Raw genomic sequence first — 17,775 nt, 5'->3', positions numbered from 1 at the left:
GTTACATTTATGTAGGACCTGATTGAAAACTGTTTACATCTGTATATCTATACATAAAGTAATATCTGCAAATGTCTTTTTATCACTTTTATATAAGTTTTATACCTGTAGAAGTCTCTCAAACCAAAGAACTCTCTCATCTCTTTAGAAGCTTGGTCAAACAACATGGTATAAGATACAGCTAAAGGTTCTATCATTGGCTTAATAATCTTCTTCACTTGTTTGTCAGAAGAGCATATTTTTCTGAAATGAATGAAAGCTAAATTATTCTACAATTCATATACTGGCTTACCACAATTTTTCATCAATATTTTTTTTAAACGATTTTAAGTTTGAACAGCAATGCAAATTTTGTAAAATTCATTCTGAAGTTTCTTGTACTATTTGTACTAAAGAAACAACAATTTTCAAAACGCTATATTAGTTGCAAATTGAATTGTATCTCAGATTGGAACTAAGACGTAAACTTATTTGGTCAGAGTGACCCAATTTTTACTAGCTGTTACTGTATTTTCCTTGGATTAGTGTATCACATGTATAATTGAATCCTACCGTGCACTACTCAGGAGCTCCTCTTTGTCTGGAATATCCCTTTGTACCAGTATACCTCTGTTCATCTTAGCAGGATCTAATGCCCAATTTGATATTCCAATAAAAGCAACCTGTAATTACAGTAAAAAAAAGTGTTAACACAGAGATATGTCTTGCCTTTTTGATATTTTGATAGTAAAATGCAAATCATTAAATAGAAAAACTTTAGGTTGCATTTCTGTAAATATTGACAATGCAATTTCCCATAGGAACTCCTTTTACAGCTAAAACTGTACCACTTTTACTATGAAGTTTTGAAAAAAATCTGATCCTAGAATTGAAAGTTCATAGGCACCACTATTTTTTTAAAAGGTCAAAATATAGGGCTGTGCTGCATATTTTCAACGTTTATATGCCCTGAACTTTTCACAGTTTAAACTAACACTAATTTTCTTAACTACCCCTACCTCGAATGAAAGGTTATCACAGATTTAAATGTAAACAATATGCAGATGTATATTTACTGGTAAAATTCCCAAGTTATGTCTCTGTGAGATGGAACACAGAGAGCATAACTGGGAACCAGTATGTAAACAAAATAAATTTTCATAAAATATAACATCTATATTTGTATACATCTATACTATTAAACGAGAAGACCTCATTTTGGGTGTCGCTTCTCTTCTTTCCACAATAAATTAATCAACACGGTTCTGTGTCCTATAGGTGCAGTGCATATTGCCATTTGTCATCCACACATATGATTATTCAGATTGAGTTATTTTTGGAGAAAAACAAGAAAAAAGGCATCCGGATATTGTCCCGTCATTGGGCGAAATTTTAAGTCAGATTAGACTTCCGGTTTTCGTTTTTCTGTATACTTTGAACATACATTTTTATACAAAGAATAAAGTGTATTTTCAGAATTCTGTCTGCTATCATTTTCAAGTTAACTATCCACGGCAGTCACAGAGTTTATTAAATAGAGAGGGTCTGTATACTATATCAATGACCACTATGGATCGATTAGTAAACTTAGAATTGAAAGTAAATACACTATATTTATATAGTAATGAATGGTCATAGTATACAGATAAGCGCTAAAAATATTCATGTGAACTTTTGATACCTTTTCTGAAATTCTCCAGTCATTAAATCTTTTACAAAATTCATTGATTACAAAAAAAGAAGATGTGGTATGATTGCCATGTTGAGACAACTCTCCACAAGATACCAATATGACACAGATATTAACAACTATAGGTTGCCATACGACCTTCAACAACGAGCAAAGCCCAAACTGCATACTCAGCTTGAAAAGGCCCCAAACTGACAATGTAAAACAATTCAAACCAGAAAACTAGCGGCCTTATTTATGTACAAAAAAATGAACGAAAAACAAATATATGTAACACATAAACAAACAACAACCACTGAATTACAGGCTCCTTACTTGAATGTTCATACATGTAACTAACTAAATGTATGTTCATATTGAAATTGATAAAAAAACCAAAAAATGGGAATATTGGAAATAAAGGAAGAAGGATATAAAAAAAAGCATTTTCCTGTCCCTAATAAGAGGAGGGATATAACCTTTATCGGGACTCCGGGATCGTGTGTTTTTAAACTCTGGATTTCGGGATAGACCCTTTTGGGATCCAGGAATTCCTTTTTTTTTATTTCGGGACCTCGGGATTTTGTTTTTTGAAGCCCAGGATTTCGGGATTTCATGTTTTAAAGCCCGGGATTTCGTGATCAGGACCCCTTCTATCCCCCTCCAATAACCTATGACTTTTTTTCCAGTCTTTTTTACAAAATTCTTCCAACAACACTTTACATACATACTTTAAACTACGCTCTGAATGCCCGCGATTTCGCGGGTGTGTTCTAGTATAATTAAAAGTAGGAGTTTTGATACAGACCTTTTTGTATGGTTCTGGTTCTTCATCATCACAGCAACCATCTTCTAACAATGGATGGAGAGTCTACAATGAGACAGCAAATAATTCATATCTGAGCTTTCACTTACATTAAAGTTAAGGAAAATTTGTTTTTTACATGATCAACTGCTTATACGCACTATTTTGCATCATAAAAAATTCCTGCAACCTGCCTACAGTGCAACATATTTATCTTTCCCAAGTTATTTGTTTTCCACTGCTGCTGCTGGTTCAGGACACTTTGCCACTAAAAATGATTCTTTATTGTAGGGAAATATGCATTGAAAGTTTTCCTTTTACCAAGTCCCTCCTGGTTAAAATGCAACCTTTCCTTCATGTAATAAAGTTAATTTCAATAACAAATGTACTACCCTGAGCAGAGGTAATTGCATAAAAGTAAACAATCACTTACAATTTTATTATGTCACTTATTTACTTCAGGGGTCCATGCCCATATAGGGTTTTACTGAACTATTTCTTACTCTAAACATTATCCTTACACTAGTCATAACCCTTAATCATAATCCTATCCCAACAATAACCTTATTATATTATGGTTGATTCAAACTCTATCAGGGATATTCTGGGAATTAATAAGAGGTTCCTGTGGAAATCATAATACATGTAAATGAAATAAAAGGAAAGCATTACAATGTTTCCTGCAGATTTCGTTATTTTTTATTTTCAATTTGTTATGTTGTGTCACATACTATGAATATGTAGTTTTATGGCAATAAAGATTTGAATATATGATTTGTCCAAGGGAAATAACTCCAATATATTTTTTGGATATTTTGAATATCTTACCAGAAATATAGATGTGAGATGGCAAACAATACAATTTTCAATATACAGTCGACTCTCTTTATCTCGAAGTTAACCGGACTAGAGAAAATATTCTAGATACACGAAGTTTAACTCAAACGAAAACCGGAAGGTTGACAGAACAAGGGACACAACTCTTGCTTAGCTTGGTAAAGCTAAAATAAATCTGGTTGACTATGGGAAGGGGATCAATATTCTGGTATCAGATCGATGTATTTGTATGTCATGGTCTTTCATTATTATAATCACATTATTTTAACTTATTCAATTGTTTCAGTTACAATTTTTTTCCTATGCCTTTTATCCGAGAGAAAAATTTCCAATGGATAGTTTCGTTATTCAGGTCCTTTATAGTTGACAAAATTGTTTATTCTCGGATACTAGAGATTTTAGAAAATTTAGGTTTCTCTTCATTTTGTTTTATCTCACTCTTTTATTCAAAAGAAAATACAACAAGATTTAAGAAGCGTATTGAGTATTTTTGAGTTGATCATCAACGGAAGTCATAATCCTTACTTTATACACCTCCAAGCTAATTAGTGTAAATCACATTTAACTGTTTTGTAAACAGTTTAAATACTTTTTTATGAATATTAACAGTGTATCACTAATTATTTATAAAAATTCTATAAAAGATAATCTTAGGTAAACACTCGTGGAAATAGCATGTCATAAATCAATACAGTGGTCAGTGAATGTAAATTTAATTACACGTGTATTGTCAGACTAACTCTTCAATCCATTTAAATGCCGGAGGTCATGTTTTACATATGTGTATTAGTTCGAGATAAATAATGAATTTTGAATGCTTTTGTTAACCTTGGGATCTTAGATTTAGTTCGACTCAACTGAAATTTTGACTCATCAGGAGTCAAATTACATACATTTATATGGCACAAAGTTCTGGACCACGTGAAAACTTCGACTCATTCAAAATATCATGTCAACTGAGCTCGAGACAACAAGAGTTAACTGTATATGTATATGTATTAATTACAAAGAGCATAACAACTCTTGTTAAACTAGTTGATCAGGTCTGATTATCAACTCATCAAACACCTTGTTGATTGGCACTAATTTAATTCAAAGGTTTTACTCATATAAAACTGTTGATATAAACATAGAGAATATCAGCACTGCCAAAAAAATCAAAAGAATAACACATATTTACTTTCAGAGGCATTCTAGGTGAGTCTTCAGCTAGACCAATTTCATCTAGTACCACTACTGAAACAAATCCTTCTAAATTCTTTTCCTGGTATGCAGCACATTCTCTGAAAATTTTTACAATTCCATCGGGTGTGGACAAAGGACTACACTGAAAGGACACCATCTTAACCTGTAGAAAGAAAGAAAGAATACAATACAAACTCAGACAGGATAAGGTTGCTGAATTTGAAAGTTGATATTAAACTAGAAACTTTAATAAATGAAATATGTTAACATTGGTCTGTGACCGTGATACAAGATAGGCTTACTTGGCAAATACATACTTCCAAGTTCTGAAAATAACACTAAATAATTTGTCATTTGACTTTAATTTCCTTGCATTGAATTTGATTTTGTTATTGCAGCTAGAACAATTCATTCCTTTAGTAAGTAATACAAAAAAGTGATATTTTATACAATATCTATTTCATGTCACATCCCTTTTCTTTATAAAAATTAATATCACAGAGATATGTCACGCTTTTTTGTATATTTTTTGCAAAAGTTGAAATTAAAATAGCAGCACTTCAACATGTAAGTTTTGCAAATATTCAGTCAATGATCCATGACTAAGGTACATAGCTATACAATCTCAATGGAAATGAGATGCGCCAATACTAATATAACTGCATACCAAATGCCATTGACTTATCACAAGTAATTCCTTTCAAACAAACCTAAACACAAACTAATACATGTAAACTAAGCAAAATTTCATCAATAACCCATTACTGAGGGGCCAGGTCAAATAATCTTCATGGTAATGAGATGTTTCACTGCTAATCATCAATAGTTCCCTTTAAAAACCTAAACACAAACTAATACATGTAAAGTTAGCAAAATTTCAAAGTCAATAATCCATATCTGAAGGTGTAAGGTCAAATAATCTCCATGGTTATGAGCTGTGCCAATGCTAAAACAACTGCATACCAAATATCATTGAGTGGCCACATGCCCAATAAATTAACCTAATCACAAGCTTATACATGAAAACTAAGAATGTTTTAAAGTAAATAGACCATGACTGAGGTCGCGGGATAGAATAATCTGCATGGTAATGAGATGTGCCAATGCTTATACAACTGCATACCAAATATCATTGACCTACCACTATAGCGGTTCCCCATAAACTGACCTAATCACAAACTAATACATGAAAACTAAGCAAAAGTTTCAAAGTCAATAGACCATAACTGTGATAACTGTGGGAGCAGGGCCAAATAATCTACATGGTAATGGGATGTGCAAATCCTATACAACTGCATATCAAATATCAATGATTTAACACTTGTGGTTCACCATACATTAGAACTAATCACTAACCAATACATTGATGATGCCGCTGCCACTGTAAATAGCATACCTGTGTCTTGCTTTTTAACTCCTTCAAGCTAGACAACGATTGAAGAAATCTAACCTTTAAAAAATTATAGACTGATCTAATAGTACATTCACCTTTTTAAAATTCCTAAATAAATCATTGAGTGCTGCATTTCCCAGCATAGCATCAGCTACTATTGTTTTTGCCAGAGATTTGGAACTGCCAGGTTTACCAACAAGAAATAATGGTATTCTTAGTTCTATACAGACAATCATCATGAAAACGTTTTCTTTCAAAGCTTTGTTCTTAGCAATGTTTGCTGGTAGCTCAACATTTTCTATAAACACTGACTGACATCTGAAAATAAAAAATAGTTTTTAAAAATAAGTTTATATCTTCTGTTTTGTACATTTTTAATCCTTGCTCTATGCAGCATTTTGTTGAACTTATTATGAACTCACTGTGATATTTCTTCCTCAATTTGATCAGCTCCCCCTGGCAATGACAGTGGTGCTTTGAAATGTCTTGCAACTGTTCTTCTGTATTCTTTCCTTTTCTTCAAACAGGCATGGTAACAAACTCCCAAAGCAAGAACTAGTGATCTTGTTACATCTCTTGTTAAATCATCTTCCTACAAATTGAATTATGAGATATTGTTTTAATCCTAATTTTAATCTTTTTGCAAAAAAGTTCAGAGGTTTTTCAGGATTTCTCAAGACTACTCCAAGGTTGAAATTTGAAACCATAAATTAGACAACAATTAACTTCCTTTGGCTGATAATAATGCAAAGATAAGTGCTGTAAAAAGAGGCAAAAAATCTCAACTGTAAAGTTTCAAAAGATCATACAAGTAATTCTATATTGGTTTCAAATTGTTAAAAGAATTTAAAATATATAACTTCAATTCTGAAGTATGCAACCAAAAACTCAAGTTTAATGTTTATTCCAGGATTTTTTTAATTTATGCAATTTCAAGGATATCTCTAGTCTTGGCACAACTGGAATACAATTCCAGATTTTTTTCCCAGTTTTGAAGCTTTACGGTATCATTAGAACCATGTTCAGTTCTGACAAGGTTATGATGCATTGTAGCTTTATGAACTTTTTCACTAATCCCCAAATTGATGCCATTGCAATGTTAATATGTAGATAGTTTGCCGAAACATGTATTCTTCTGAAATTTGTATATGTTACATGAATTTTAGACTGAGTGTTCATGAACATGAACTGACCTCTTTAGATGTCTTTTGGTTTTCATGATTATTTGTAATAACAATGAGTGATCCAAGATTTAATCAAACTTACATCTTGTTCTGCATCAACGTATTCAATACCATCCCTTAATTCTCTCAAATCTCTCTGTCTATTCTTGATCTCCTGAAGTTCTGTAAAAAGTACACATTCCTCATCCTGAGCTTGATTGAAGAACCAGCTCATCACTTGTAGAACTCTTTCTACATCCCTTAAACTTACAAAACTACATTCATCCTGCATAACAGAAAATAAAATGAAGAAGTACAGTTCCTGAATAAGTAACATCATTTTCTGATTTCATTGCCACAAGCTGATTTTTATATGCTAATGGCATCACTAAAACTGGTCTGCAAGAACTCCAGTATTCTTAATAAATTCTATCCTTTTGAGATAGGTAGAAAAAAAGATATATTTTGAGTCCAAATATGCCCTTAATATGATATTTTCAACTTTATTCTCATATTTGCATAACTAGAGGCTCTAAAGAGCCGGTGTTGCTCACCTTGGTTTATGTGAATATTAGAAAAAGGAAGCAGATAGATTCATGACAAATTGTTTTGGTGATGGTGATGTGTTTGTACATCTTACTTTACTGAACATTCTTGCTGCCTACAATTATCCCTATCTATAATTAACTTGGCATGGTAGTTTCAGTGGAAAATGTTAGTTAAAATTTACAAATTTTTGAAAATTGTTAAAAATTGACTATAAAGGACAATAACTCCTTAGGAGGTCAGTTGACCATTTCCGTCATGTTGTAAATCTTACTTTGCTGAACATTATTGCTGTTTACAGTTTATCTCTATTTATTATAATATTCAAGATAATAACCAAAAACAGCCAAATTTCCTTAAAATTACCAATTCAGGGGCAGCAACCCAACAACAGGTTGTCCGATTCATCTGAAAATTTCAGGGCAGATACATGTTGACCTGATGAACAATTTTACCCCGGTTTTGCTCTAAATGCCTTGGTTTTTGAGGTATAAGCCAAAAAGTGCATTTTACCCCTATGTTCTATTTATAGCCATGGCAGCCATCTTGGTTGGATGGCTGGGTCACTGGACACACTTTTCCAAATAGATACCCTAATGATGGTTGTGGCCAAGTTTGGTTTAATTTGGCTCAATAGTTTCAGAGGAAAAGATTATTGTAAAAGTTAACGAAGACGGACGACAGAAGCAAAGTGATGGGAAAAGCTCACTTGGCCCTTTGAGCCAAGTGAGCTAAAAACATAAAACTAGAGGCTCTCAAGAGCCTGTATCGCTCACCTGATTCTACTTTGGTTTTTGAAATCATATAAAAAAATATAAAATTTGGCTAAAAATGACAACACAACCTCATTTATAAGGAAAGGCACATGTTTAATTTCATTCCAAAGTCCCCCACTGGAGGCCATCTTGGATGACGGATAGGCTACAAAGTAACAACACTTGGTCAGCACCTCATAAGGAACATTCATGCCATGTTTGGTCTTATTCCATTCAGTGGTTCTCTAAAAGAAGTCATTTGTATGCATTTCCCATAGGGTCCTATGTTAAACTAAGTCCCTGCTGGCGGCCATCTTGGATGATATATCGGCTACAAAGTAACAACACTTGGTCAGCACCTCATAAGGAACATTCATGCAATGTTTTGTTTTATTCCATTCAGTGGTTCTCTAGAAGAAGTCATTTGTATGCATTTCCCATAGGGTCCTATGTTTAACTAAGTCCCCCGCGGGCGGCAATCTTGGATAATGGATCAGCTTCAAAGTAACAACACTTGGTCAGCACCCCATAAGGAACATTCATGCTATGTTTGGTTTTATTCCATTCAGTGGTTCTCTAAAAGAAGTAATTTCTATGCATTTCCCATAGGGTCCTATGTTAAACTATGTCCCCTGCTGGCAGCCATCTTGGATGATGGATCGGCTACAAAGTAAAAACACTTGGTCAGCACTCCATAAGGAACATTCATGCTATGTTTGGTTTCATTCCATTAAGTGGTTCTCTAGAAGCAGTCATTTGTATGCATTTCCCATAGGGTCCTATGTTAAACTAAGTCCCCTGCTGGAAGCCATCTTGGATGATGGATCGGCTACAAAGTAACAACACTTGGTCAGCACCTCATAAGGAACATTCATGCCATGTTTGGTTTCATTCCATTTAGTGGTTCTCTAAAAAGAAGTCATTTGTATGCATTTCCCATAGGGTCCTATGTTAAACTAAGTCCCCTGCTGGCGGCCATCTTGGATGATGGATCGACTAAAAAGTAACAACACTTGGTCAGCACCTCATAAGGAACATTCATGCCATGTTTGGTTCCATTCCATTCAGTGGTTCTCTAGAAGAAGTTCAAAATGTAAATTATTAACGACGACGATGGATGACGACGGACGACGGATGCCAAGTGGTGAGAAAATCGGAACATACATACAGACAAACCTTAATGCCCATTCCACTACAGCAAGGTCATAATAAAATGCAGCTATTTGTATTTAACCTCTGCTTTTAACAAAGTTGGCTTCTTAAAATACAGCCATATGTTTTAATCAAATAGAAGACAGGAAAAAAAAGAGACTACAGACAAGGAACATAGAACATTAAGATATAGTAATAACTCAGACTGGTCTTAAAGCAACATAAGCTAAAAATAATTGACGCATAGAATGGTGTTTGATTTCAAAAGACAAACATAATTTGCATATCCTAATGAATCATTTACATAAAACTTATGAACACAATTTTTTTTACAAACCTTTTGTTTTCTCATAAATTCTTGTGAAACTGTCAGAATCTTACTGACAACAGTATCAAGTCTGTGTAAACCAGGTAAATGTCCATTATTTATCTGAAATAAAATTAAGCAACCTTTAGTGAGCAAACTTAAATACCCAATCCTCTGATTTAAAAGGGAAAATCATACATGACCAGACAGCAACGTTTTTCTGTCAATTTTTAGATATGAAACTTTTTGGTTATGATTTTAAAGCAGTAATATTGTTATTTCACAAATCAAATTTTAGTAACTATGACCTTGATCTTAGACCTATTGACTCAAAATTAATGAGGATATGCCACTATGTTAATATTCCAACATACATCTAGATAAATTGCGTCTTCCTATATGTCATATTTAATTTGAATCAAAAATAGTTTTCAACAGAAATTTCAGTATACATGTACTTTGTATTCGTTTTATTTTCGTCAGATACCAAATTTCTGTGGATTTTGTGGGTAACATGAAACACAAATTTAAAATGTTCAACAAACTACAACTTTGGTTGATAGTCACATATATAGGCAATCATACTTTTTCTTATTATGTTTATACAATTTTTTATAGGCTAGGTGACAGACTTTACTTTATTCAACCCAGGAAATCAAATATCCATGAAAATACAATTTTTCTCAATTCGCGAAAAGTGAAACATTTGTACTCACAAAAATAAATGAAACACAGTATATTAGTAATTTGACTGTTGATCTAGTGACTTTATAATCAATAGAGTTCTTTATTCTATTTTATGTCATCATACATCAAACTAAGGTTGCAATACCAAACGCAGTATTTGATTTGGCATCTAGAAACCAACATGAATGATGTATGTATGATAAATCAACAGTTTTGCCTATTATACATGAATATATAATACAGATAATAATGTATAAACATCAAATCAAATTTTATTCAAAGTTGTGTATCTACTACAGCTTGATAAATATCTTTCTATTATTCTAATATTTGAAATTTGACAATACAGTATATTAATTATTTTTGATCAAATGATAAACATACATATCTAAGAACCATCTGCCTAATGTATAACTCTTCTACTTCAGTATCTAGCTGTCCAAAATCCCATACAAGTGGTAGCATACTCTGTGGTAATGGCTGAACTCTGTATACTAAGTTCCTCATTGGTACATGACCTTGTTAATATAATAAAAGTGATTATCATTACTGAACATCCATTTCTAAAGTTAAGCCTTCAAATGTATATAATCTGTAATAACATATATAAGGTCATTTTTCAGTTTTTAACTCCCCAATATTGTTGATGGGGCATATTAAAAATAATTTTCAACTATTTTGTTGAAAATTCTTAAAGCTTTACATATGAGTAGTTACAATACATATGAGTCGCCAAAACCCCCCCAAAAAACCCACTTTTCAAAGTTTGATAGACATTTAAACTACTTTTAAAAATATCCCTCATCTTTATATATCTGATAATCTTCTAAATTATTACCTATCTTATCTGTAGTCTTCTCAGCATCAACATGATAGCCAAGACCTGCTTGTTCCAATCTTTGAATAAGCTCCTTTGAATGTCTTGAAAAAAAATGTAAAATTATTACGTACTACTTCTTTAAAATAAAACAAGAATGTGTCACACGGATGCCCCACTCGCACTATCATTTTCCATGTTCAATGGACCGTGAAATTAGGTAGAAAATCTTATTTGGCATTAAAATTAGAAAGATCATATCATAAACAACAAGTGTACTAAGTTTCAATTTCATTGGACTTCAGCTTCATCAAAAACTACCTTGACCAAAAACTTTAACCTGAAACTCGCACTTTCATTTTCTATGTTCAGTGGACCATGAAATTGGGGTCAAATGTCTAATTTGGCTTTAAAATTAGAAAGATCATATCATAAGCAACAAGTGTACTAAGTTTCAAATTGATTGGACTTCAGCTTCATCAAAAACTACCTTGACCAAAAACTTTAACCCGGAGCGGGACTAACGAACGGACGAAGGAACGGAGGCACAGACCAGAAAACATAATGCCCCTCTACTATCGTAGGTGGAGCATAAAAAACAAAACTGCATGGCATATCAAAAATGGAAGAAACATGGTAAACGAAATAAGTCAGAAAATATGATTCCTTTAATAAAAGGTATTTCTATTTTCTAATTATTTGCATATGTTTTTTTGTTTTTGTTAAAAAGAATAAGAGCAAAACAACACAAAATGTATTACCAATAACAGAAAATACACTTCAACTTTTATTTATCTTAGCTTGCTGTTAATAATCATATCAAAAGTGAGGGTATTTTAAAGTTATAATCATACTTGTTTTCTTAAAAAAATAAATAAATTATATATTTTTACTTTCTATATGGGTTGCATGCTGCCACCATTTTCAATCTTTGATGTAACTCCATTTGTTTGCCTCCTAAAGTTTTGTCACACATGATTTCTTTGATGACCCCAATAGCTTCTGTAGTGTTAGCTTCATCAAAGAATAGCACAGTGTCCATATTTTGATGCTCCCTGGCATTCTCTGTAGCTAGTTTTTCTGCTTGGTGTACTTTTCTCATTATGTCTGAGGCTTTGGTTCCTCCATGAACCTGAAAAAAATGATTTTCAAAGTGAAAGATGTCCAATTATTTAAAATATGAACATGAAATTTATTTTTAATCAGATATTATTCATATGAAAAAAAGAAAATATCAAGACATTCTTTTAAAAGTGGAATTTGTTAAAATTTCAGTAAAATAAAAATCTCAAAACCAATCTTTTTCAGGAGAGTTAGCTTACTTTTAGACCAATGTAGAATGCAATGCATTCAACTTAGAAATATCTAATAGAAGATTATTTATCTTGTCATAAGAGAAAGGAAACTATCGCTATACACTGGAGATAACTATAGTTAGGGTTTTTCCAGAATTAATTGTAGAGGCGTGTGATGAAAATTAATTATAGAAGTTTGTGATACAAAATACTTTTTCTTGGACTTTCAAATTTCAAATAGGCTTAGTACAGGAAAATTATGTGAAATGACTCCAGCTATGATTTTTTTATTTTTGCAAGTATTCAAACTTTGATTAAAAAATCTATAATTTTTAAGTGTCCATAATTCTTATCAGAGGAGCCTCAATGAAACTTGTAATATCAAAAGATTTTATAAGAATTATGAACTGTTTTGCCATGACAAAAACAAAAACATTACAATACAAAGTATTCAATTTTTCTGTTTCATCAGGATTAAAGACTTACTTTCATCAGAATCATGTTTTTGACTTCTAATCCAGGGGGTTGCTGTAATGAGCACATAAACTTAATGAGACGAGTCTTTCCACAACCTGTCTCACCCATGATTATAACTGGTATTCCACATCTGAAGAAATGTATAACATATATCATTATTTGGTGAAGGTTGCAAAATCGATAACTTGTTTTTTTTACAAGGGAATATACTATTGTTAAAATAATAATTTCACAATTTTCATACAGGTGTATTTACACTGTAGGCAAAATATTTCTATGCACTCTACAGGGTTTTAAAAAAATGATTGTTGCAATCAGCACTTCAAGGGCAATAGTTGAAAAATAAATATGAAACTTGACCACTTCAGCATCAAAGTAAAGTTCCATTTACTTATTTTTCACAGTATACCTGAATCTCATATAAATAGCCAGGATCTTCTTGACATTGTCTGTTGTCAACTCATAAGTTGGATCAGGATCATGAGCCATGTCTATTCCCATCACATTACACAGTTTTAAGATCTTGTCATGCCTGTAATGTATAAAATACTGTCAAGTGCCTTTCATGAAATTCATAATATAAGTAAACGTTTTTGTTTGTTTGTTAATTACACTGACCTATAGTTGCTTAAACTTCTAATCATTTTGTCTCTGGTGGAGAGTTTTATCTTTGGAATTCATACCACATCTTCATATTTGCATAATACAAAATTTTGTCACTTTAGGCAGAAATGAACATAAAGAGGTAATATTATAGTTTTTGGTACACATTACAGTTAAGCATGAGCAAGAGGTGTACCATAAAATATTTTACTCTTGTCAACATATTCAACATCTTAGATTGTAAAGGATATAATTTTTAGTAAAACAATTTTTAAAGTAAGGCTGTTTCCCATATCTAAAAATTATTGACATAATCTCGAAATAAGGATATCTTTGCATTTTTTCGTTTAAATGTCCAAATGTTGAAGGTGTTAAGCCAACATTTGAAACAAATTTCAAAAAAATTATGTAATAATATTTCTTGAGAACTTCTAAAAATAAAAAGATGTAATTTTGAACTCAAGGTACAAAAAAGTCCTTGCATCATACCTTAATATTCTTAGATCTAAAATTCCAAATGTCATGATCAAAATTCATATTCAAAATGCATTACAAAAGAGTTCATGGGTGGACATTTAATTACGTACTTTTATAAGTTTTTTTTTAGCAGTATCTGCATTTTCCTTCATTAGAATTAAACACCAAAATATTCCCAAGGATTATATTAAATTCTAAATTTGACAGTTATGATTGCTATAAGAAGTTATGGGATTAAATCAAGGAAGGAAATATAAATCATTTTCTTACATTATCAAAAGTTGAAGTGAACTACATTATCAAAAGTTGAAGTGAACTGAGTGCTTGTGAGTTGAAATGTCGAGTGAAACAATTACCTTAATTCTCTATAAGATATAATCTGAAAATTGTTTCATTCAGGCGTTTAATAAAAAAGGAAATAAATTAACAAAATCATTTAGTCTTAGTCTTTGTCTTCTTGCGTTGTACATTAAAAGGCCTTTTCAAAGTTATTTCAGCCATATTGAATAGGCTACACATTTCAAAATAAGCATTTTTCTAGATTCCAGACAATAACTTGTGGAACAGTGTATGGATGGATCTCTCTGAAATTATACCATAAGTTTCCATGATATAGAGGAGAAATTGCTTGTCTCCATCAGGACTTAAACCTAGAACCTATGTGTTACAAGGAAGCCTTAAGCTCTTACAACTAACTAAGTATCTACTACATTTACTAAGGAAGCAATCTCGTCAATCTCCCCCCACCTAAAGAGTCATCATACCATTATGACTCTCACACACATACACTAGCTAAAATTGCTCTCTAACCTTCTGGGTTTTTTTTTCAGTTGGGCACCAATGTAATTGGAAAGCATACATTTCATTACAAAATTGCTCGTCTCAACAGGGACATTTGTTTTACAAGGCAGCACGCTAATCAACTGAGCAAAAGAAGTACTTCCTTAGCTCAACTGCTTATGGTCAACTAAGTATCTACAACATTTTTATTAAGGAGAGCAATCCCATCACACCTGTTCTTTTTACTATTTCCCCCAGTCCATCCAAAAAAACTGCCCCCTATTCAACGTGACTCCAATAACCATGACGTGGCAGTACTGCATTTGAATGAGGGACATTTATTTCTGTAAGATATAAACCCAAGATCTAAGTTGTAATTATTTCATTGTTTGATCTTTGGGCATTTCTGTTTTGCTTTATTTGTTATGTAAATTTTGGTAAGAGTCACTTAACTTACCTTTCATTACGGTTCTATGCTGATCATTGAAGGTTGTGTTGAGATGCTAACTTTTTGTCTTGTGTAGTTTAAGTACTTGACCCATTTGCACTTCATCTTACCCTCTTTTTTTTTTAGAAACATTGGTAAAAGGCAATGAAAATTCAAATGTATCATTAGGAACACAAATCAATGTAGAATCTATCAGTACATACTAGTACTTATATATACAGTCATATCTTACCTTGGTAGAGCATCAAAATTTTCAGTAAGGTTTACTTTGTTTCTGCCCAGAGCTTCATAAAGATTTTTTTCCATAATGTTCTTCTCAAGAATTTCATTGGTCTGCAGATCAATTAAATTTCGTGTGTCCTTTTCAATATTGAATCCAAGAAAGGTCATACTGTGGTGGTCAGGGTTAAAAAACAAGTAAGGATGGGGACTGAAATATGAAAAAATAAAGCTTAGTTATTACAATATACATATCTTGCTTGCTTTAAAGCAAAATTTAAAATAGTAATTTGATAAAAGGCCATTCGATTGCATTTATATTTGGTAAGCTTACCGGCATCAGATTAAAAAACATCATGTAAATACTTCAAATTAGTTTTAGCATGATTAAACAAGAATGTGTCCTCAGTACATGAATGCCCCACTTGCACAATCATTTTCTATGTTCAGTGGACCATGACATTGGGATAAAATCTCTAATTTGGCATTAAAATTAGAAAGATCATATCATAGGGAATGTGTGTACTAAGTTTGAAGTTGATTGGACTTCAACTTCATCAAAAACTACCTTGACCAAAAACTTTAACCTGAAGCCGGACAGACGGACGAACGAACGGACGGACAAACGAATGGGGGGACGAACAAACGAACAGACGGACAAACGAGCGCACAGACCAGAAAACATAATGCCCCTCTACTATCGTAGGTGGGGCATAAAAAGTAAAACTGAGACTAGCCATGCAAATAAACTTAATACAAAATGTATAAAATAAAATTCCCAAGACAAATGGTCTAACCTAATTTTTTTTTAAACCTAATTACAAAACTTTACACTTAATCATATGGATTCTAAATCAATAGAATATCAAATATCAATGGTCTATTTTAAATATTTCCTAAAATAATTAAATAAATACCTTAAAATTTAGACCAAAGCATTTGTTTCAAAGACAATGAAACATAACAGGTAGGTATATCAAGGGTGAGAGCTTAATAATCTGAATGGAACTGAAATGAAGGTTTTTTTGTGTGCCAAACACAAATGTCTACATATGATTCAGAAATAACTTAAATATAAACAGTCAGAAAGCCTTAAACACAGAAATGAATTCAGTTTTCATGATTTACTAAAAAGTAACCTTGATTCCCAAGTTCTTCTCATCTGATACTGTTCTATAATCCCATCATTTTCTTCTTGTGATACATCTTCTTGTATCACCTGGAAAACCTGTGTGGGTGATTCTTCACTAACAACCAGTGATCTTGTGGAAAAATCCTATCAAAATAGTAATGATTACACATAAATTATATGGCTGATAGTATTATTCCTTCTCTTAAAGTTACATTAAAATTATAAAGAACCAGATTATTATTGAATATCAAGCTCATATCTGGCTTCATTTGATCTCTTCAGATTCTTTAAAAGTATATTTTATTTATTTAACTCTACAGTGAGGTGATATGAGATAACAAAAATGCCATCTCAAATGGTCTCAAAACCCACAATTCAGGAACAAATATCAACTGTTTTCATTTTTTTTTTATTATCCTACAGATTTATAACTTACTCGAGACATTTGTATGAGAAATCTCAATACAAATTTAGGAAATCCTGGTAAGTCTTGCAAAGCAACAGAGCTACAAAATGATGAAACTTCAAAGTCCTGCAGTTGAGCATCAAGGAAGCTTACAAAGTGGTGTAATTCTGACCAGGATGGATCTCTTATTCCACAGTGTCTGTAAAGAAAAATGGCATTTTACATTCTGTAGTCTTTTGAATAATCTCATTCATTTTATAATCTTTAATAATTTGATAGCCATGTACCCCTCTGTCTAATTACACGAATACATGCTATCAAGTTATTAATGCACAAGCACAAGCACAAGCACATCTACTTCCAAAAATGTTATGACAAAACAAAATCAATCATTGATACATAAGCTTGTTTTTTATTTATTTTTAACAAGTTTGATCGTTTATATCAATATACAATGTTATTTCCAAAAAAAAAACTTCGGTTTCTTTATAGTACAATCTGAATAAAATTTGGATCTATTATAATTTTCATTCGTATAGTTCTGGACATAATATTCAATTTCATGATGCTTGATGTATAGGACAAACGGAAGTATTACATTTTCCCAGCATTAGGTTGGCCTTTTGTGTACCCAAGACAGGGC

The 17,775-nt window shown here is 32.2% G+C and overlaps 1 protein-coding gene across 1 annotated transcript in view; it reads right to left on the bottom strand.

Moving 5' to 3' along the window:
- Nucleotides 1-17,775, bottom strand: part of LOC134700434 (E3 ubiquitin-protein ligase RNF213-like) — a 128,443-nt gene that overhangs the window by 88,538 nt on the left and 22,130 nt on the right. Inside the window, exons 13-28 of the mRNA XM_063561826.1 lie at nt 17,163-17,331; nt 16,734-16,870; nt 15,608-15,805; nt 13,477-13,599; nt 13,077-13,197; nt 12,189-12,427; nt 11,317-11,399; nt 10,863-10,996; nt 9,822-9,914; nt 7,131-7,317; nt 6,291-6,456; nt 5,964-6,186; nt 4,471-4,638; nt 2,457-2,519; nt 553-662; nt 106-243 (exon numbers count right to left, since the gene is read on the bottom strand). Coding sequence (XP_063417896.1) covers nt 106-243; nt 553-662; nt 2,457-2,519; nt 4,471-4,638; nt 5,964-6,186; nt 6,291-6,456; nt 7,131-7,317; nt 9,822-9,914; nt 10,863-10,996; nt 11,317-11,399; nt 12,189-12,427; nt 13,077-13,197; nt 13,477-13,599; nt 15,608-15,805; nt 16,734-16,870; nt 17,163-17,331 — 2,352 coding nt within the window. The remainder of the gene's footprint in view (nt 1-105; nt 244-552; nt 663-2,456; nt 2,520-4,470; nt 4,639-5,963; nt 6,187-6,290; nt 6,457-7,130; nt 7,318-9,821; nt 9,915-10,862; nt 10,997-11,316; nt 11,400-12,188; nt 12,428-13,076; nt 13,198-13,476; nt 13,600-15,607; nt 15,806-16,733; nt 16,871-17,162; nt 17,332-17,775) is intronic.

Source organism: Mytilus trossulus, unplaced genomic scaffold (assembly GCF_036588685.1).
Source record: "Mytilus trossulus isolate FHL-02 unplaced genomic scaffold, PNRI_Mtr1.1.1.hap1 h1tg000138l__unscaffolded, whole genome shotgun sequence".
Lineage (NCBI taxonomy): Eukaryota > Metazoa > Mollusca > Bivalvia > Mytilida > Mytilidae > Mytilus > Mytilus trossulus.
Note: the sequence above shows the minus strand (reverse complement) of the source record. Positions and strands in the feature narration are given on the sequence as shown.